This window comes from Emydura macquarii, unplaced genomic scaffold (genome assembly GCF_026122565.2).
Source record: "Emydura macquarii macquarii isolate MOO-44397 ecotype Brisbane River unplaced genomic scaffold, CSIRO-AGI_Emac_v2 contig_2676, whole genome shotgun sequence".
In the NCBI taxonomy this organism is placed as follows: Eukaryota; Metazoa; Chordata; order Testudines; family Chelidae; genus Emydura; species Emydura macquarii.
This window is the reverse complement of record NW_027132813.1, coordinates 6,065,410-6,088,336: the sequence shown is the minus strand read 5'-3', so window position 1 is coordinate 6,088,336 and position 22,927 is coordinate 6,065,410. Positions and strand designations below refer to the sequence as shown.

The 22,927-nt window shown below is 39.8% G+C and overlaps 1 protein-coding gene across 2 annotated transcripts in view; it reads right to left on the bottom strand.

The window, feature by feature from the left end:
- The window catches only part of BABAM2 (BRISC and BRCA1 A complex member 2), a 309,803-nt gene that overhangs the window by 241,981 nt on the left and 44,895 nt on the right, over positions 1 to 22,927 (bottom strand). For both annotated transcript variants that reach the window (XM_067564795.1, XM_067564796.1), the window contains exon 4: positions 6,416 to 6,510. In XM_067564795.1, coding sequence (XP_067420896.1) covers positions 6,416 to 6,510 — 95 coding nt within the window. The remainder of the gene's footprint in view (positions 1 to 6,415; positions 6,511 to 22,927) is intronic.

The window sequence follows — 22,927 nt, the reverse complement described above, 5'->3', positions numbered from 1 at the left end:
TATATCACAGGGTGAACCCTGTATGGGTCTATCTTTCAAGAAAATGATCCTTGAATGGAAAGGGACGTAGCAGAATCTGGGAGAGTCTCTGCAATGTTTGCAAATTTAAGAGGGAATCCTGTCACTTAACCACTCAAATGTTTTTAAAAACCTTAATGAAATGCTCAGTCAAAACATAAACAAAATTAGGTAACCTGAAAATTGGTTTGTAAATATATATAAATAACAAATGGGGAAAAAATCTTTATGAGAAGTCGCAAGCAAAGTTAAAGTTAAACATTAAAATAAACACACAAAAATTTATAAAGTATGGAAATTACAGTTACCATCACCCAAACAACCATAAATCTGCCCATGTATCATCATGTAGAGCATATGAGAAACAGAAGACAATGCTATTCTCAAACAATGCACCAGTCACTCAAAAAACCAATGTGCTCTAACTGGACTAGATAAGCTAATTGTAAACTCACTACATTAACATTTAAATCAAAGTGCACCTGTCTTTAAATGCCTGCAAAAAACAAACACACTCCTGACATATTTTTAAACCCATATTCTGCCCTTGGAATAAGGCGGGCTTTCACTTATTTAAGTAAAAGTGTTCACACTGAGACAATTACACCAAAGCAGATATGTTTAAAATATAAACGTGTTCCGAAACTTAGCAAAAAGATATCCCGCTACTATATCTGAAGATACTAACTTCATAAATGGTCAGAGCAAAAAATAGGTAATTTACACAGAAAGATGTAGTGCACCACGGGAATCATATTTACGTAGACACAAAAGTGCTAAACCAAAGCCAGAGTTCCTCAACTCCACAAACTAGACAAATAAAATGGATTTAAGTAAAGTAAAGTTGATTTAGTAGATTTAACATAGCCTCATTACAAAAGCTCTATCAAACATGCAGAAGTTAAGGTTCTAATAAAGTTTTTCTATTTGGTCTTGGAATATATACAGGAATCATTTCTCCAACCATTGAAATGTAGCCATCTCTAAAGTGGAGGACAACACACTACAGAAAGGAGAGGAAAATTCTGACCAAAGATATTATAATAGCAGATTTTTGCCCCAGTAAGGACTGTGGCATCTTTAATCTCCACAAAGCGAAGATACAAAGGCTTAAAAAGTCAAGTTTTATGAAAGATCTTCATAACGTAAACAGCACATAACTCAGTTAATGTGTCTCAGTGGACTAAATGGATGAATTGACTCTACCAGGATTCAAATCTCTACCAAATATTGGCAGTTAGTTAAGATATCAAAAATGAATCCTAGTCAAATTCAAAGGTAACTTTAGCCATAATGCTGCTATGTCTCACCATGCAAAGCATACTTCAAAATTACTGGAAAACCAGGATTAACATTTTACATAGGCACTTCAGTTACTGACTGGCTCACACTAACAATCAGCAAGGCTAACATAACAAACAATTCTTGTTAATCAAACTAGCATCAAAGTAATGAGCTCCAAATTAATCTCATCTATACACAAATTATTAATCTGGTTTTATGCCAATTGAATTTTTATCTGAATAGAGTGAATCTGAGGGAAATGGGGGTTGTTGTTGCTGATGTTTGTTAAATACTTGTCCAGTACTTGCCATCCAAAATGAACGAACACCGAAGAGGGGAAGATCTTTATTAATTAAATCCCGGGAAGCTGATTTTTATATTATAAATATATAAACACAAATATATAATGTAAATCTATGTCAATAAAAGTATTTATTAGAAATGAAAATAAGACCATATGAATGTTCATTTCTAATAATGCTTTGAACTTCTAAACCACCTTCCAACCAATCATTTTAAAGATTTTTACAAATTTTCATTTATCTATAGTAGTTACAAAACAATCTAAAATAACGGCTTGATTCTGCCTTTGGCACATATCATCTATCATTACATATTATAGAAAAATCACTACATGGGACAGCACAATGTGCCCAGGTGCAGTAGCTGATTTTACAAGATATACAGTGATGAGCAATAACTGTAGATTGTCAAAGTAGTGACTTCAGCAATTGCAAACTAGAGGTACAATAGCAAAGCGGAGCAGCACTCATTATTTTAAAAGCTCCATCCTGTAAGGTGCTGAACATTCTGACTCCAGCTTGGCAAAACAGTCAATTATTTGCTTCACGTAAACACATGCATAAGCACTCTGCTGAATCAGGGCCAGGATGCTCAACAGCTAGCAGGATGGAGCCCTAACTGCTAAATGTTCAGAATACTATTACCAAAAAATTCAACACACAAACTTCATCAAAGAATTCTTGGAGAATCTTGTAAAGAAATCAGTGTCTTAGACTGGAGCACCTACTTCTTTTAAAAATACATTATTCTTGCCACCCTGTTTTAACTGTTTAGTTTAGCTTTTTTTAGCTAGATATCTGTTCTCCCCAGACTGCTGTCTTTAAAGTCTATTTGGGGTTATGGCAGCTGGATGAATTGCTAAAGCCATCCACAGTTCCTCCAACTGACTCTTCCTTGGCAAGGTTACTGAAAGCCCATGTTAGAGCCACATAAGGTTGAGGAATCTAGTTCATATTTCGAAGGCTGGACACCATGCATGACTCCCGTCATACAGCAACACTTGATAACTTGTGCATAAAATAAACTGCTCAGGGAGTTGTGGCCATTTAAAGATCCGCACAGTATATGGTATCTTTTGGGATTCTGCTACATTTGCTATTTGTTATGGGATTCTTTGAATTGAATTGAATTTGTCTTGCATCATTTTTATAAGCTTCTATTCCTTCCATTTTGATTGTCAGGAAGTCAAAGAGTTCTGAAGCAAACTAGTAAAAATATAAAAACAGCTTAATATAAAAAGTGTTTAATTATGTATCTTGTGCTACCCAAGCTTTACGTATAATCAATAGGGAAAATATGCTAAAACAACATCAAGGTTGCCAGTTTAAATATACAAAAGGTATGAAATGCAAAGATAATAAAACCTAACAATCTCACAGGGGTACTGTAAAGATTAATTCATTAATCTTCGTTAAATCACTATGAGATTCTTGGATGAAAGAGCTATATTCAAGTGTGAAGTATAATAAAAATAAATATGTACTGTATATTATTTTAAAGCACTCAAGAGTGTGCTAGGTACCTTATAATATAAGGAACTTACAAACTAATTACAGGTATGACACCACAATGGTAAGGAGGAGACAATACAGTAAGGAGGGATGGGGGTGGGGAGGAAGACCAGGGACAACATCAAAAGGTAAATTACACAGCAAACACTAGAGTACAGTAAACACTAGAGCACAGCATGCTAAAGAAAGGCTGGTTGGTTGTTTTGTAAATCTTTCGTTAAAAATAGATACCTTAACTGGTTAATTAACTCTTGTATCATGGAAGAACTGACTTTTCAGGAGAAATTTCACTTAGGAAAGAATAAGGGCTTTGCAGTCAGCTCAGAAAGGAGCTTCCATGTGTAGGAAGTGACATGGAAGAAAGCACAAAGGTGGCTATGGGAGAAGGGGACAAACAGGCTACTGAGGCTGGCATCTTTGGTGGAGCAAAGTGGATGGTGAGCTACACAATAAGAGACAAATTTGGATAAATAAAGAAGGGAAGAGTTAAGAGGAAGGAGCCAGTGGTGGGATTAAATGACTAGGCTGACATGGCCAGGCACGCTTTCTGACATTAGAAATAAGGCAATATACCATACTTTGTCAAAACTTATCACACAAAGCTTATTTAGCAATTAATTTTATATAAACATTTCTTCTGCAAGAATTCCCTTGAAATGTTTCACACCTCATTTGCTGCAAATACCTGTTTGCTGTACATAAAAAACAAGTGTGTTATTCCTCACTTTGTATGTCATATATGTGATGGAGACTCAAACCTTTAAGTGATGTTGCTATAAGCACCACTGAGAAGCTTGGAATAGAGTGAAACAAGAACTAAACAGAGAAAGGAGTAAACATTAGGAGAATTTAAGAAATGAATTAGAGAGTATGAAAATACATTTTAGACTCCATTTATTACAATGCATATTCTTCTTTATATTTTATTTAACTTCCCTGTAGCTCACAATTAATAAAATCCGGTTAGTGCTGCATTACTGCATCCTGCCTAAGAACAGAGATAATGTGACTATTAAGAGAGCAGACCTAAAAAGCCCACGCACATATAAAGGCCATAATAAAATCAAATTCCTGAAGAGATATAACGGTACAAAACAATTTAGATCCATTTAAACAAAGCACTCAGCTTTTCTATGTGGTAGACAGATGTTTTTGCCTCTGAAAGAAGAATGTTGTCCCTTTGAAATCATATTTTACTTTTTATTTTTCAGTGTTTTAAAAGCAATAGTAATAAAGAAATTTGTGCTTTCAGTTTTAAATTAACAACAGTCCATTTGCCCAGTCACAGAAACATTCCAACTATAGAGAAAAACTTTTGTCACTCAGAGGTGTGAAAAACACATCCCGCTGAGCAACATCAATTTTTCCAGCATAAGCACCAGTGTTAGACAAACTCCAAGTTAGACATCTCAAGATATAATAAATAGATTCTCTCTGATAGCAAATGAGCTAGTCAGATGAATTAAAATTACTGGTTAGTCACTTTGCAGTCTCAGACCAAGAGACAAAACATGTCCAGTATCCAAATGACATCTTTCAAATTCTAGACATACAGAAGTGTAGGTACAGAACTTCCAAAGTAGTTGGCTAGCTGAAAAGAACAGTGACCCTGGGGAAAAAAATAAAGGACCAAGAACAAACCCATCTTAGTCTAACCAGCAGAATTTTTGTTAATACATTGATGACTAAGGATATCATTTGGTCATGGAGGTCATAGATTCCATAACTTTCTTGGACCTCCAGAACTTCTGGGGCAGGGCTGGAGCAGCTGCAAGCCTGGTCAGGCAGCAATATTCTCCCCCTCCCACAGGGTATTTTTAGTGAAAGTCAAGGACAGGTTGCAGCTTCCGTGATTTTTGTTTATTGCCTATGACCTGTCTCTGACTTTTACTAAAAATGCCCATGACAGCATCTTAACCTTATTGATGACTAATGGATCAATATGGAATGTATCTGTGACTGAAAGAATCATTCATAAGAGAGTACAATTAGAAACAAAACAGAAGTCAGCAAGCTAAAAAAATATTTAGCAAAAACTGAAATTTTAATTTGCGCTTTAAAACACAACAACAGAATAGAAAAGAACTGCTGATGTAAGCCACTGAGCAGGAATAATACTGGAGCTCTATGCCAATGGTTCCCAACCTGGGGGGCGGGACCCTCTTGGAGGGGTGCCAAAGATTACTGGGGTACATGAGGCTTCAGTAATATTCAGTAGTCATTTAGCCCCCCAAGCTCCATGCTAGGTGCAGCAGCCTCGAGTTCCATGCTGACCAGAGTGGAGGAGCAGCACCCCCAAGGAAACTGCAGCCCTGAGCTCCATTCTGGTCAGACTGGAGGAGCAGCCCCCTTAGCCCCACATTGGCCGGGTGCCTGACTAGAGAGGAGCAGCCTCAGCAAACCCACCAGGGCCTGCCTCCATTACCCTCAGTCCATGAGGGACAGGAAGAGGTGGGTCCACATGAGGCATGCAGTGGCAGCTGAGCCAGGGAAGGTTTAGCTTCTTACTCAGGTAAAAGTAATTTATTATTAATTATTATTTATGTAATGTAGTGTTATTTTTATTATCATTATATGTGTTTATAGGGGTTATATGTGTTTATGGCCAGTGAGGGGGTGGGACAGGGGTGCATGTTTTTTACCTAGTGTTAAGTAGTGGAGCTTTCACTCAAAAAGGTTGGGAACCACTAGGCATATATCTGTCTGACAAAGAAGGCACACTAATATGACTACTAGATCAGAGTTAGAAGTATCACAGGTTCCCAACCAAAGTTCATTTCTATGTACAAGGCTTTGTTATTAAAGACTAATTTTTAATACTCAGTAATATTTCATATTTGTGGTAATACAGACTAATGCCAAAGCCCAATCCAATTATACTTCATTCTCTGCCATGAAATAAACTCTACCAAAGTCCAAATAACGTTTTAAAGGCAAGGCAAAGGTTTACCCCTTTGCTAAAAGAAGCATATGTTTGAAAATGACCAGGTGCTAAACAGAAGAAACTGATTTTTTAAAAGCAACTTTTTGAACAGGTATGTACTGTAGAACATTTTAAATGATTATATATGGGAAATACGATGTCTTGTCTTGATTAAAACATTTTTAAATTAAAACCTTATTTATAAAGTCAACTTAATCATCAAAGAGGAGAAAGTGGGTACATACTCACATGACAGTGAAATAAAAGATTTTTTTAAAGTCTGCATTGTTAGCAAATTCCTATTGTTGAGCCATTCTCAAAAGCCAAATCTCTCTACAGCACATAATGATTACAAAAACACTGCAGCCGTACTCACATGCAAGGCAGAGGGATCTGGCAGGAATTCAGCATCCTCTCCAAAGATAAAATCTGGTGGCAGCTCTGGGTAGTGGGCATTGAAAATTATATCCCCTGAAATAAAAATAATTAAAAAACACTGTTTATTTGCTCTTCATATCACCAAAATCCTAAGTGCTACTGTGGAAAATTTCAATAAATCCGTTTTCACTTAACAGAATTCATATGCAAAACACAACTATCAGATGTATTGGATGATAAAGTTAATCCTTGAATTCACTGCATCTTCCTGTTCAAGTACAGAAAACATGGAACACATTATTGCTTGGTTTCTTGTTGGTTATCCCACAAGGGGATACCCTGAAGCATTTATATAGTTAGAAGAGCAATCATATAAAATAGCACCTTCTTGAAGCATCTGGGATATTAAAAAAATAAGAATTAATACCCAACATGCCTGTTTCATGTATTTCTGTAAGTTGTATCTGTTTACTAAAGAAAACTTGTTGATTTGCTATCAATTTTATAAGGCAGGCACTCAGGCAATATGGTGATGGGTGGCAGTAGAAAGAAGGCAGCCAGGCACTCAGGCAATATAGTGATGTGTGGTGGTGGAAATGCCAGTGGCTGGGAGGCAACCACGCAGGCAGATAGATACATAACTAAATTTTCAATCCAGAAAATATAGGGAGTGGAAACAGGGCACAATTCTGCCTCAAGAATCATCACAAAACTGTTAGCTAAGTACCATTTGCAAAATCCCTATTATTGAAGATGACATAAGAGTCAGAACACAGATTAATTGTTGGATCTAGGTTTTCAGTGCTGACAATTGTGGAGAAAAAAATTATCATATGATTCAAATATCATGGAGATAAAATATGAACTGTTTGCTAACACTTTTACATTATTTTCTAGATTTAATAACCATATTTTAAAAAGAAAACTTTTCTCATTTTGTTTACATGGTAAAATACACTTACTACAGTTGACCTACAAAATAAACATTTTAAAACACAATAAATAATCTTGAGTTTCCTGACACGTTTTAGGCATCTTGTTAAATGACATCAACAGTCCCATGCGGTAGGCTACTTTAATGCTGGTTTAATGAGAAATCTGTACACAGTAGAAGTCGCTTAAATAGACACAGGGCAACAGATCTCTCAAACGTCATTTAAGCAACCTTCTTGATTAAGGTGAGGTAGTAAGCTCTGTGGGAAACTGAGGGAGGTACCGAGCTTCTAAGATCTATATAAGTCTCTGTGTACCTTACTATCTGTATTGACTGACACACAGACTATCATTAAATCTGGATAGCACCAGATAGGACCATCCCAAATCCCTGGCACTATCATCCTATTCTGCAGTGGTTTTTCCTAGCAAACAATATTTGGGAGAGGAGGGAACAGATCCACTGGAGTCATCCCAACTAACCACATCCTGATTGAGTGGAAGAAAATATAACGGTTATACTAAAGATCTAGGCTATATGTTATTTTTTTCTGTGTATTAATGCAATCTGAAATTAAATAAGAATATTAATTAGGTCACAATCTCTGACATTGAGTTCCCATTTTATCAGTAGCACAAAGTATGTAACAAAACTACTTAGCAAGATTATGGCTTCTAACAGTAGGTTAAAAAATACCAGACTGTATTATAAACTTAAATGTCAAATAAAATTCTGAGTTAACACAGATCAAGATGTGATTGTTATCATGTGAACTTTCAGAGAACTACACTCAGCTAAACAGGAGGAACTGTCTTTGAAAGAAACTGAATTCATTACTTCTTCCCTGCCTCTGAACCACTCCATTCTCCTTGTGAAGACATATAAAAGGCTGTAGCTCCACGACCTCTGTATGTAAAGCATGGGGCAGCAGGCATGAAAAGAAAGAAGCCAACAGCTAAAACCTATTATCTGTGTAAAACCCATGCAGCATAGTAAAACTGAAAACAGGAAAGTAATATATAAAATTCTGTTCACATAGAGACAAAACCTCTGGATGATTTTTAGCTCTCAAAATTTGTGTTTTGAATTTAATGCTGATGAAAAATACTAGATAAACAGCCCCGCAAACTGATGTCCTCCATTCATCCATGGGAGAGGTACAGCATGGACAATGGGGAGGATCTGTAACAGCTAAAGCTCTGCAAGTATGTCTCAATGTTCACTGAAAAGCACCACCTCCAGAAGCAGTGTGGGCCAGTGGATAAGGCACTGGAATGTGATCAAGAGATCCAGGTTCTATTCCTATTTCTGATGCCTGCCTGTTGGATGACATTGGTCAAATCACCTGCATTCTCTCTGCTTTGTTTTCCCTCATTGGTAAAATGGGGATAATGACATTTACCTTCTTTGTAAAGCACTTTGAGTTCTACAGACAAAAATGATATTAAGTCAGTGGTCCCCAACTGTGGGGCACGCCCTCATACGGGGGTGTGGAGGAACGTTCAGGGGCATAATGGTGCCCAAGCCAGACCCATTATGGGGAAAGAGCGCTACCCAGTCCCTCTCTGTCCCTGGCCTCAGCTCCCGCCCCTGGCCATGACCCCCAGATCTGGTCCCCAAACCCCTGTTCTGTCCTCATTCCCTCTCCACCCCCATTCCCAGCTCTGCTGCAATCTCTGCCTTCAGTCCAAATTCCTCTGCTGAGCCAACCGTTCAGTAATGGGGGAGGAGAGGCACAGACAGATTCCATTACTTGTTAGGAGCGGGCGTGACTTCAAAAATTTGGGCACCACTTTATTAAGCGCTAGGTATTATTCTTACATGGATTACGCTAGCTCTGTCACGATGGGCTCCAGTCCTAGGTCTCCCTGCCAACTAGTGTGCAATTTATACTGTTTTTTATTAATGTGAATGCTTGTCCATTGGAAATTGACATAGAAACCAACAAACTCATTCCATGCAAGTCACCAAACCACCATCATATGGAAACAACTTTCATTCACACCCTGGATTTTAAACAGTGACCTAGAGCTGAAAGTTTCTGTAGTCTATGATCAGCCACCTGAACCACCCTATCAATCCATTAAAGATTTCTACACAATTTTTTCTGATCAATGGTCTTTCAAAACATAATGATGATCTATAATCTATGTTGTGCTAGAATTGCATAGGGAACATATCTGAAAATAGCTACAGTGGTTGAAATAACAACTTTGTGCCCATTAAGCTGGAAAACAAAGTAGAAATTTCCCATAAAAGAAAAGGTGGAAATGCTCAGTTTCAACTACTGTAATATAGTGACCATATGTGAACAAAGAGCTTTGATAAATGTTCCTAACAAATTTCAACTAAATCAATAAGTTCCTACAAAATGTTTAGATTTCATAAGATCAGCATTTTCTGATGGAAATCCATTAAGTCCGAAAATATTCAACCATCTCTGAAAATATAAAAACACAGTAGATATTACAATCCAACCATAATATTAACACTGAAGACACAGTATATGCAGTAAATGTTTAAATCATTTATAATATTATCTTTTTTAGTTGAGAAGCAGGGAAAAGACGGTTGCTTACCTGTAGTAACTGTTGTTCTTTGAGATGTGTTGTACTTGGAGCTCGTGTCCATTCCGTTCTAGGTGTGTATGCACACTCACATGCCTGGTTACCTGAATTCTTTTCCCCCTTAGCAGTATCTGTAGGGCTGGCTCTGGTGCGCTCTGGAGCTGCATGCTCATGCTGCAGTATATGAGTCACCGCCGGCTCTGTGCCCCCTCAGCTTCTTGCCGTCAACTCCAACAGCAGGGACGGAGGACGGGTCAAGGAATGGACAGAAGCAACATATCTCATAGAACAACAGTTACTACAGGTAAACAACCGTCTTTTCTTCTTCGAATCCTTGCTCATGTCTATTCCATTCTAAGTGACTCACCAGCAGTATTGTTGGAGGTGGGCTTGGAGCTCATGGATGTGCTGTCTGTAGCACTTCCCTCCCAAAGGTGGCGTCATCCCAAGCCTGCTCAAGTATGGCGTACTGAGACGTGAAGGTATGTACCAAGGACCAGGTAGCAGCTTTACAAATATCTTGTATTGGTACCTGTGCCAGAAGGCCAACGATGAGGCTTGCGCTCTGATGGAGTGGGCTGTGATAGTTCCTGGCAGAGAGAAATTCACCTGCTCATAGCATAGCTTAATACAGGAAGATATCCATGAGGAGATCCTTTGGGAGGAAACAGGCAGCCCTTTCATTCTCTCCACCACTGCAATAAAGAGCTGGGAGGTCTTATGAAAAGGCCTAATTTACACTCCTCACTAGAGCTATCCGGCTTCGGATAGAACACTGGCAGGAAAATGTCCTGGTTTTGTGGCATTAGGATACAACTTTAGGCAGGAAAGCTGGATGCAGCTGTAGCTGGCCCTTATCCTTATAGAAAACAGTGTATGTGGTTATGAGGTGAGTGCTCGTAACTCGGAGACTCTACGTGCCACGGTGATAGCTATAAGGAAGGCCACTTTCCAGAAGAGCAACAAGGAGCAAGTTGCTAAAAGCTCGAAGGGAGGAACCCCGTAAGCTGTGACAGAACTAAGTTCAGGTCCAAGGGAGGCAGAGGATTGCAGACCTGAGGGAAAAGTCTCTGTAAGCCTTTAAGAAATCTAACTGTCATGTAATGGGAGAAAACCGAACTACCTTGGATTTGGGGGTGAAAAGCCAAAATAGCTGCGAGGTGAACTTTTATCAATTAAGTTGCTAGGCCCTGCTGTTTAAGATGCAGCAGGTAATCCAGTATTGACTGTACTGAGGCTCGGAGAGACGGGAACCCTTTCCCATCTGGCCAAATAAGATGCTCTGATAGAGGGTTTAGAAGATTTCCTACTACCCATCAGTACCTCTTGGATCTGAAACGAACACTCCTGTTCGTCTGTATTCAGCCAGTCAGCCTCCATGTCATCAAGTGCAGGGATATCAAGTCCGGGTGAAAGAGTTGGCCTCCATCCTGTGATGGGGGGAACTGAGAGTTCCAGTATAGTGCTGAACCAATGCTGTCTTGGCCATGCAGGAGCTACTAAAATCACATCCACTTTGTTCCTCTTGATCTTTAACAGGACGTTGTGTATCTGTGGTGTTGGCGGAAAGGCGTCCACAAAAGCCCCTGCCCACAAGAGGAGAAAGGCATCGGACAGTGACCCCTCATTGAGCCCACAGATGGAGCAAAACTTGTCACATTTCCTGTTCAGGCTGGATGTGAAGAGGTCCACTTGGGGAATTCTCCACCTCTGGAAAAGTATAGCTATAACCTGAGGGTGAAGTGACCATTCGTAGTGAAGTAAGAAGAACCTGCTGAGCTGGTCCACCACGGTGTTCCTGTATCCTGGCAGATGGGATGCCATGATATGGAAATTGTTCTAAATGGCGAGGTCCCACAGGCGCATAGCCTCTTGACAAAGTTCCAATGAGTGTGTTCCACCTTGCCTGGTGATGTAAAACATCACAGCAGTGGTGTCCACTAGAACCTGTACCACTCTGCCCTCCATATAAGGAAGAAATACCTGGCCTGCCAGTCTTGTCACCTTGAGTTCTTCGACGTTTATATGGAGGCTGTGGTCCACTTGGGACCAGGTCCCCTGGGTGCTGAGATTGCTGTTGATGTGATCGCCCCATCCCAGGTTTGAGGCATCAGACAGCAGGGTCACCGAAGGAGCTACGCCTCTGAAGGGTATACCACTGAGTGTGGGTCAGACCACCAAATCAAGGATGACAATACATGAGGGGGTACCATTACTGTTCGGTTCAACTTATGTCTGTTCGGGGAATAGACCGAAGTCAGCCATGACTGAAGTGGTCTGTGCCATAACCATGTGTGTTGCACCACATACACGCAAGCTGCCATGTGATCCAAAAGCTGAAGGCAAGCACAAGCCATCGTGAGGGGAGACGCACGGATATCCCTCCACAGTTCGTAACCGGGACTCTGGGAGGAAGGCTCTGGCCCATGTGGAGTCGAGCACTGCTCCAAGAAACTGTATTCACTGGACCGGTGATAACACTGACTTTTGTTTGTTTAGCAATAGGCCCAAGCGGTGACAAATGGACATGACAAGATCCAGGCTGCGTTGCACCTGAGAATGGGACTTGCCCTTGAATAATCAATCGTCCAGGTTGGGATAAATCTGTACCTCCTGATGTCTTAAGAGTGCCATGCATTTTGTAAATACCCTTGAGGCAGAAAAGAGGCCGAAGGGCAGTGCTGTAAATTGGTAGTGGGTATGCCCCACCACAAACCTGAGAAACCTTCTGTGCCCAGGGAAGACTGAGATGTGGAAATATGCATCCTTTATTTCATGTGCGGCATACCAGTCTCCCGGATCCAGTGAGGGGATAATGGAGGCTAAGGAAACCATGCAGAACTTCAATCTCTTGAGATACTTGTTGAGACACTGCAGGTCTAGAATGGATCTCAGACCGCCTTTTGCTTTGGGGATGAGAAAGTAGTGTGAATAAAATCCTCTCCCCTGCAAGTCTGAACGAGAAGATGCTCATGAGAGGGGTCCCTGAAGAGGGATGAGGAAGGGGGTTGGTTGGGTGGGGTCAAGGAGAACTGCAGGGTGTAACCCCCCGAGATAATACTGAGGACCCATCAGTCCGATGTTATATGTACCCATCCTGGAAAGAAGGGGAAAAGGCAGTTCAGGAAGGGTCTGGAAAGTGGATTCTGGATGGAGATTGGGGTGTCGTCCTTGGGTGCCCCTCAAAACTGCTGCCTCTGGCCACTGGGGGATCGCAAGGCTCCCAGGTGGCAAGAGAAGGAGATGAAAGCCAGGTGATGGTGTTTAAAACCTCTCTCCCTATCCCGTCTCCTGTAGAAGGAGAAGCGGTCACTACAAGGGATCCTGGGAGTGGGCGGGTGAAGAGGTACTCAAATGTCAGTATTATGTCAGGACATAATACTTGTTTTCAGCCCTTTTGGATGTTGATGGCAATTGACATGGTATTTGCCACTGGGCCCTGACCACCTTAAGCACCCCTTCGTGCACTGGTAGTGCGACTCAGACTGGCACTACAGCTGCCAGCACATCAAAGAGGGTGTCAGAGGCATCCTTGAGCTCCTCTGTTTCCAGGTCCAGGTTGGAAGCCATCCTCTTGAGGAGCTCTTGATGTGCTCTGAAGTCATCTAGCAGTACCGAGTACCCCAGACAAGGCCTGACAAGGGTTCTGCACCCAGAGCCCCTTTCTTGGACTTCTTTGGTGCCAGGGAACGGCTTCTCTTCGTGCGATGCTTTTTCTGCCTCTGCCTTCACGATGGTGATGCGGAGCGGTGCTACAATGCACTAGGTGCTGGCGGTGCACTCTGCCCCAAGGCTGATGTACTTGGCACTGAATCAGCACAGGAGGGCTCCGAGGCCGGCCTTAGAGCTGCCTCCATTAGCAGGGCTTTCAGACAAATGTCCCTGTCCTTTCTGATTCTTGGCTTAAAGCCCTTGCAAATTGTACACCTATCCTTCCTATATGCTTCCTCCAGACACTTCAAGCAGCTGTCATGGGGGTCGCTAAGCAGGAAAAGCTTATTGCAGGTAGCGCAGGGTTTAAACCCCAGGGAATGGGGCACGCCCCAAGATCAGACCAACGCCTTAAACTATTTACACTAACAACAATTATTAACACTGAATTAAAGAAAAAGAAAAAAGGAAATCTAACTAACAGAATAATACTGAGCACTTGCAATCACAAGTCAGAGAGGAGTTCCAGCAGCCATCACGGGCAGAAAGAAGGAACTGAAGGGATGTGAGGCTGGTGGCACCTCATATACAGTGGCATGAGTGCACAGCTCCAGAGGGCATCAGAGTCGGCCCTATGGATACTGCTAAGGGGAAAAAAATTCCAGTAATTGTGCACATGGGCACATATACACACCTAGAATGGAATCGACATGAGCAAGCACTGGAAGAAGAACTAGGGGGATCATCACCTCTGTGTTTTACTCACAGTTCTCCAATTAATTCTGTGCAAAACAACATAATTATGCCTTTTCCTCTGCATCTATAAAATGGGGATACTTCCCTAACTCACAAGGGAGGTTGAAGACAAAAGCTCTGATCCTGCAAGGAGCCCTACAAGTGGGTCCCTGGAACTATGCTGAGGACTATTTAAGTCAATGGGGTTTAATGCAGATGCAGGGATCTGCCCACACACTGCCCATTGCGGGTTTGGAATCTGAACTGTTAACATCTATAAAGCACTTTCAGGTTCTTGGAAGAAGAGCTTATATGTTCAAATGAATCAACTCTTACAATATCTCTGTGTAATATTATCCTTATTTTACAGATGGTGAAACTAAGGCACAGAAAGTTGTGTGACATCCTCACCCCCAAAAGTCACACAGCAAGTCAATGGCAGAGCCAACACAGAACACTGATTGCTTCTCATTTTTGTGTGATAGCTACTAGAGAAGGTTCCTCTGAAAGGCAACCCTTTTGAGTTTACTTGTTACTCAAATAATATTTGAATAAGATGGAGTTTTAAAATATACACACGCTATGGTAAGCAGCAAATTTGCAGTTTTACAATGTTGTTCAGATTGCTCTGTCATGTGCTTACCTATCACTTGCACATAAAAACTTGTCATGCTGTTTCTTCAGCCACTTTTTCCAAATCAATTCTGAAAACACAGTAATTTTCCTCTTTACTTTCAGTCATTAGCATGATGCTTTCAACTGTATTTATACATTGGGAAAATTAGGCAGGTGAAATAGTATCTTTTATTGGACCAACTTCTGTTGCAGAAACAGACAACCTTTCAAGCTACACAGAGCTCTTCTTCATGTCTGGGTAAGATACTCAGAATGTCACAGATAAATACAAGGTGCATCAGATTGTTTAACATAAGTAGTTAACACATATTGTAAGAGGTGAAGTGTACAGAAGGTATAGAGATAGCTCCCTTCCTGCTGCTGTTACTAACGAGTTTCCCTCTCTCTGAGAACAGAAGACACACACACACCCCAAAGATTCCTCTTCAAATCACTTACTGAGGCAGGAATTCCTCTCATATGGGAGCACCCACACTCTTTATGGACTGCCTGTGAGAGTGCTAGAGGACACCCAGCCTAAGTACAAGAATGAGACAACATGAGGTAAAATAGGAGTTCTCAATTTTTGTCCGTAATGTGGAGCACATGTGACCAGATAGTGTCTTGTGGATGGCCATCCCTACTATGTTTGCAAATAAAAGAAGTGGACCAATCATATATAATATCATGGCTGTTGCAACTACAGAAATTGCTTACACTTAAAAATGTCAGAAATATATTTTTTAGATTCTATAATGCAATTTAGCAGCTGTAGAAAAGGAGTGGAATCATCTCTGTGGATGACCAACAAGCACTCAACAGACCAGTTTGAGAACTGCTGTGGTGGAAGAATGAATTAACGTTATACAATTTTACAACAGGGACTAAAGAGACACCAATGTATATGATTACATAAAGTCAGGAGTGATTAACTTCTTATGACCAAGGAACTTAGTTATAAAGAAGCCATGAAAAATTACAGCCAGATAATATTGTAAGTTTCACATAAACCCAGAAAACAAAGAAAAATAAAGTTTAAGGCTAACACTAATGTTTACCCTTATGGTAGTCTGTACTGAAATATACACAAGGCTAAATTCTGCTCTCAGTTTTGCATGACAGATTTAATTCCTGATATTCCCTGTGTATACTCCCAGAGAAACATCCCTCCAATTCCCCACTCAAAAGCCCCACAGAGAGCACATTTGATGGGGTTCCTCTATGCAGTCTGTCCACCCCACTGCTGAGTCACCTGAAGAGGTGTTCAAACAGAGCAATGCAATGTATTCCTTCTCCAGAATAGCTGAATTTGCTGCCTCCAACTCCCCCCTTCTGTCTGTAGCTTAGTTTCTTGAAATCTGAACCAACATCCCTGTGTGGCACCATGTTGTACCGGCCATTAGAGCACCTTCAATGTTTCACTAACTAATGATGCCTCATGCATTACCTATGAATCATGGACTCTTTTATCCCAAAAGAATTTAATTTTTATAAATGGATTTTGAGAGAGAGGAAAACTGTCACCTTCATACTATCGGGTATAAAACACTTTCAGAATCAAAAGCAAGTTTAAGGACCAGCTATGAATTGGATAATATAAGCATCAACTGACACTACTACTGTACAGCAACAAAACCAAATATTAATTAAAGTTTTGGAGGTCATAGTGCAGATCTTATGCTTAGAGGTAAAGGGACTGGAGGAGCAATGTGTTCAGTGTATCTGTTTGTACTCCATGTGGGTCATGTGACTGGGCTGTGGGCCCCTGAAGAGATCAGGTGAGAACGTTCTGTTTGTGTCTTGGTGAGGGTTGTGAAACTGGGACATTTGGATCTATAGTCAGCCCCCCCGTTTGAAGTCTCAAGTGGTTAATGGCCCCCCTCTTAGCAAGGGGATGGAGCTGAGCAGCAAGGTTCAGTATATAAGTCAGGTGTCAAGTGAACTCCTGAGCAGGTGAACAGGAGAGTTTTGGAGGAAGTCTGGTTTCTTCCATTTTATGTATGCCTCTACACCAGGTGGCAGATATGAACAAGGAATGAAATCGGGTGACCTGACTTGGACATGCAAGATTTTCCTTAACGCGGGAAGACATAAAATCAGTTATTCAGCAAGTCAACTGTTGAGGAACTGGTGTCTAGAGGAACAGAACAGAAAGCTGCAGCTATGCGGTATGAAGCAAGTAGCTACCAAGGGGTGCTCTTCAATCACCCTAAGAAGTCAAACCACAGACAACAGTAACTCTACATTAAGAGTGGATAAAGAATTCAGCAAAGGACACAATGAAAACAGGATGGCGTGCTTTTTTCCTGCAATGAAAAATATCAGATGTAACTGCAAGATTGGACAAGATTAATGCAGTTGTTTTCCATTGGTGATGATACATATTGGAAACAATGACTCAGCATCATGTGGAACAACACAGCTCATAGAGGATTTCACAGATCTTGGAAGGAAGCTGAAGAACCAACAAGTCAGACAACCTTCTGCTCCCAAAAGTGAGAGAAGGCAGGAAATACTGGAGCTAAATCACTAGCTGCATAACTGGTGTGATGTTGAAGGTTTTGGTTGTGTGGAACACTGGGCCACATTCCAGCGGAAGACAGGGCTCTACAAACAGGACAGTCTGCATCTCACATATAGGGGACTAATCTTCTCAATTGGAGACTAGCTGCAGAAGCGAGGAAAGCAAATAATGCAAGGGATGGGTACTAAAGAGGCAGATGCAGTACAAAATCAAACTGTGTGTGTCAAGAACAGATTGAATCAGTGTGAAAAAGAATATGAAGAGAATATTTTTTCAGTTGCTCAGATACCATGGAAGGAGTCTGAGTAACAAGTAAAAAGAAACTGGAAATTCTCATTTAAAAAAACTGATATAATTGGCATTACTGAAACCTGATGGGACAATCTGAATGACTGGAATGTTAAAGATCACCGATTAAAAGAAATAATGGTGTGTAATGTGAAGGGCCACCCCGCACCACCACCACCACCTCCTTTTACCCACTCTATCCTTCCTGAACAGGTTGTGGTAACTCAGAATTATTGGACTTGAAATCTTATGGATCAATGTGCTAAGAAAGCCAAGGAGGGCATACAGTGGGGTCAGTAACAGACTACTAAATCAAGCCAGGGAACAGGATGAGTTACTCCTTAAGCACCTATCTATGAAGTGTGAAAAGAAAAATTGTGTGGTTATGGAGAATTTCAGTTTGGAAGACATGCTAGAAGCCCAATACAGCCATCATTAAACCATTAAAGTCTCTAAAAATTATGCATGATAATTTAACACAAAATGTATAACATCCAACACGAGGTAATTCTATTTTGGACCTTATTATAATGGATAAAGATGAACTGATCACTAGACAAGAAGGGACCAATGATTATGACCTGATTATATTCAATATGGGCAAAGAGAGGACAGTCCCAACCAACAACATATATACTTGGCACTTCAAAAAGTCTGATTTCCCAAAGCTGAGGAAAGTTATGAGCAAAATTAATTGGGAGGGAAAAAATCAGACAAATATATGAATGAAAATTAGAAGCTCTTTAAGAAGAGTTTTAGATGACCAAAAAGTTATTATACAACAAACAAGAAAGAGGATAACTTTGGCTAAAAGCCCATCCTGGTTCAGTGACAAAATGAAGGCAGCAATTAGATATAAAAGAGCAATATACAGATTGGTTCTCTTTTTATATTAAGAGTTATATCTGTTTACTTGAATGACTAAAACAACATTATACTACTGTTAACACCACATAGCCAATACAGCTAAGTGAGAATGAGCTTGCTTTTGGCAGAGTAGAAACAACAGAACTAAAGTTTTTATTTCAGAATCTTTATTATTAGTGATGCTGAACAAGCCAAAAAGAACACAGCTTGGCTGGCAGTTAAGAAAACATGGTTTTATTTCTAAAGTGAGTAAATTTCATGTGGACATCATTGTGATACAAAAAAAGTAATTTCATGCCCCTCAGTGTCACTGATTACAATGTAACCACTTTATTACATATAAACACAATACAATATCAACTTCACCTTTTATATAAGGTGTGTTTGAAAACCATTTGCAGAGTTAAATTAATTACAATTACAAAGTTAACCTAAAAAGAGAAGAGAGAAAAAAATTAAGTGGGTATATATGTATTGGAGAAAGATATTTTCAGCTGAGATATGAAGATAGATGAAGATTTGATGAGGAAGAGAAATAAGATACAGCAACACTTTTCTAGATGGCAAGAGTTGCTGTTGCAAAAAATATAGTTAAGATTATGTGAAGGAAGAGAAATAGAGCCTGTGCTAGAGAAGCAATGGGGCGAATGATAAGATCTAAGAGACAGAATGGAGCAAATACTTGTAGAATTTTTTTAAAAGAGCAATTTTGCACTGGATCCTGAAGTGTACGGAGAGCTAGTGGAGCTGGCTATATTCATTTGAAAATGTGAGAAGGTGGGCAGGAGCTTTCCAAAGATGTTGGTAATTGGGGTGAATATAAAGAGAGATGCAACAGTCAAAGCAAGAGCAGATGATGATATGGATGAGGATTTCAGCAGACACAGAACAGAGTAATGATAAGTAGAGTCAGACACTGGACATGTACAAGAAGGTGAGTTGAATGAAGAGGATATGTATAATTGAGGCAAATGGGAGGTCCAAGTCTAGGACAGAAAAAGAGTTGTAATTGTCTTGAAGGATATTCCTCTTGCTTAAGAAATAATCTGCTATCTGAAACCTTTGGCTGAAAGAAAGGAAAGAGGATGCCATACGTTTACTTGTTCAAGGCAGGCAGAGATTTTGGTCAGAGAAAAGTAAAAAATGTCATCTAAGTCAAGGGCATGCTAGGGTTAGAAATGAAGGAGACTGATGGTTTAGAATGAGACAGCGATTATAAACTAGGAGCAATAAGATGAAATAAAGCAAAGAAAAAATTAGGCTATCATTGGAAGATTCCCAGTGGCAAGATCTAATAGACAGTGAAAGAGTACCCCCAAGTAGAAGAAGCCTGCCAACAGAACTAACTATATAGGAACCAAGAACTAAGTGCCTATTCCAAGCTCAAGCAAAGCATTAACCACCTCTGTTGCAAAATATTCAAGGCTTTATATAAAATACTGGAATTATTTTAAATTTGCAAAATTACTCTTATGACTGCAGGTAAACAGGCGGGTGTGAAGTAAAAATAACTCCCATATGAGCAAATAAATCAGTAAAGAAGCGAAAAAGTATCAAGAGGGTTCAAACAATTTTGCAGAACCAATAAGCAATAAATAACATAAGATCCCACCTTTAAGAAACAAAGCCAAGAGAACTAGAAGAACAACCTATTACACTAGGAAAAAGAATGAATACAGAACTATAAAATATCCTGAGGGGAACATTCCTGCACAGGCTAGCAGAGCAGGATAGACTCAATGACCCACTATGTATTTCCATCTCTAGTTTCTGTGATTCAACTGAATAAGGAGCTGTGAGACAGAAATTGGACTGAAAAAAGAAACAAAAAAACAAAAAACCTAGGCTTCAGAGAAGACAAAAAATGCTCTTCAGGATAAAGGAAGAGAAATGAAGTGGTGAGAGTAGAGCTCAGATCTGTAAACCACTCACATAAAAACAGTGAAAATCAAGCAGAATAAGATAAAAATACTGTAGTTCAAAAGGCCACAGAGAAGAACAGTAGTATCACAAGGGCAACACATTGTTTAATAACCGTTAAATTCCAGATGACAGCACTCAAGGACAAAGAGAGAGGCACAGTGCCTGGAAAAAAAAAACCAAACGTGAACAGCACAGAAGAAAATTCCATCAGAATCTCTTAGCAGCAAAAAGTAGTGGAAGCTTTCAAGTGAAAAAAAATCAGAAACAAGACAACACAGGATTCAATGAGGCAAAAGTGCAGTGATCAGGGGACTGATCATTAAGAAATACAACAATTATGGTTCTCATTCATAGAGGTAGAGCCCAACAACTACATTAACAAACCCGCACACATTGAAGATTCTGGTACAACACTATTCACTTACTCCTTTATTAGCAAGACTAGCTGGATTACTGTACTTTTTCCTCAAACAATAATTAATTTTTCAGAACAAAAAGATGACCTGTACTTGGCATGTGTGGTAGCTCAATTAGCAGTTATGGACCAGTTGCAGCTCCACAGTTAAGGCTGACTTTTGCCTTTGAAGCAGTCTCCCTGTTATATGTTATCAGATCCTCTTTCTACCCAACTACCTTAATAATGGGAACTACAGATTCTTCAAAACTTCCCATATAGTTGAAATCTTGTGCATAGGCTACACTTACAGAATTTTTTTAGGATTAACCATCATTTCTCCTTTATTCTTCATAAATGCAAGGGGCTTGAATAGTAATTTTCTAGTTCAGAGAATTCCATGAGGAACTGTCCTCTTTAAAAATGACTGTCATCTATTATTGTCAATGGAACTGAGGCTGACGACTGCCCCTAGTTCAGCTGTCCTTCTCAAATTGCCCACCCAATCTCCCATTTTTCTCAGTGGAAAGTAGGAGGGTCACAGGAGCCATTAGCTAAGATGGCTACTACCTCCATTCACCTGCTCCTCACAGTGTTGCTGTTGACCTCCTGACAGAACAGGGGGCCTATCATCATTCCTGAGAACAGCTTGACTCACTCCCATTGGGAGCAATGGGAAGCAGTGGATATTTTGAAAAAGAACATCTTAACTAAGGGCAGCCAATTGGCTCATGCTCATCAGGAACAATGAGATATGACAGCCATTTTGAAGAGGCCAATTCTTAGTTTCTCTAAAGAAACAGGGAAATCACCTAATTAAAAACAAGTATTATACACACACAGGGAATTCAGAGTTAAAAATTTGTTTTTTAATTGAACTAAATATGAACATTAATAATGTACTCAGTATAACAGCCTCTATGCTATTTAATATTTTAAACATTTATAATATACTGGAATAGGGGCTGGAATTTTGACCAAGGACAATCAGGCAAACCTCTATTTTTGAATAAATGGTATTTGTGAAAACAGGCATAGGGTATATAAATATCCACGCAGAGCAGACTGCACCACAATTTGAAGGTCACAGTTGAAAGACCCAATCATACCAAACTACGGTGTTTAATGGAACACCATAGAACACTTGAAGAACGAAGGTCCAGGATGACCCCGCTGTGACTTTAATACACAATTATAAGGAGGGTAAGCCTGAAGTTTAAATCATTAAAGTATCTACTCTGTCATGATGATTAAAACACAAAGACAAAATTAATATTTCCCCATCAGAAGATGAACTTTGCATGATTCTTTTAAAGAACACTGTTAGCAAATTATTAATCTTTTATTAAAATACATATACAGTATAGGCAAATTGATTTATATTAAGCCTGATATAATATAAAGTGTTCTCCAGTATAAAAGCTTCTTTTAAATTAAATAAAAAGCACTGGAGATCCCCAAGGCCTTATCTAGACTGGTGTCAGATAATGTTCCAAGAACACCACAGCAAGCAAGCACTAAAAGCAAAAGTGAACTGAATGTGAAATTTGAAGGACAGAATAAATCCCATTTGGAACTAAAGAAAACTTATTAAAATTATAGGAAAGGCCATTCTGAACTGCCAGCTGCTCAATGTTATCAAAGCTGTCAAAAACATGGCTTTATATTGCTGGCTGACATCTACTGAATTTGCTACAAGTCCATTTTTTCCCCTTTTTCAAGGAAGAAAGCAACAACAATAACAATTGTGAGCTTCCTGATATTATGGAAAACAAGACTATAACTGCACAGCTGTACTACTCTAAATAAGTATGCCAACACTTTGGGACAAAGTATCAGGGTATTTGCATTGTGGCAGCAGTTATGATTGATGATCTGCACAAACCTGATCTGTTGCAAAGAGGATGCAGCACAAACCACAAAGGAACCAGACACTTCAGCCCATGTTTGGCACGATACCCTGGAGACAGGAGATCCTGACCATTGCAGCAACCTTTTTCTACTGCCAGATT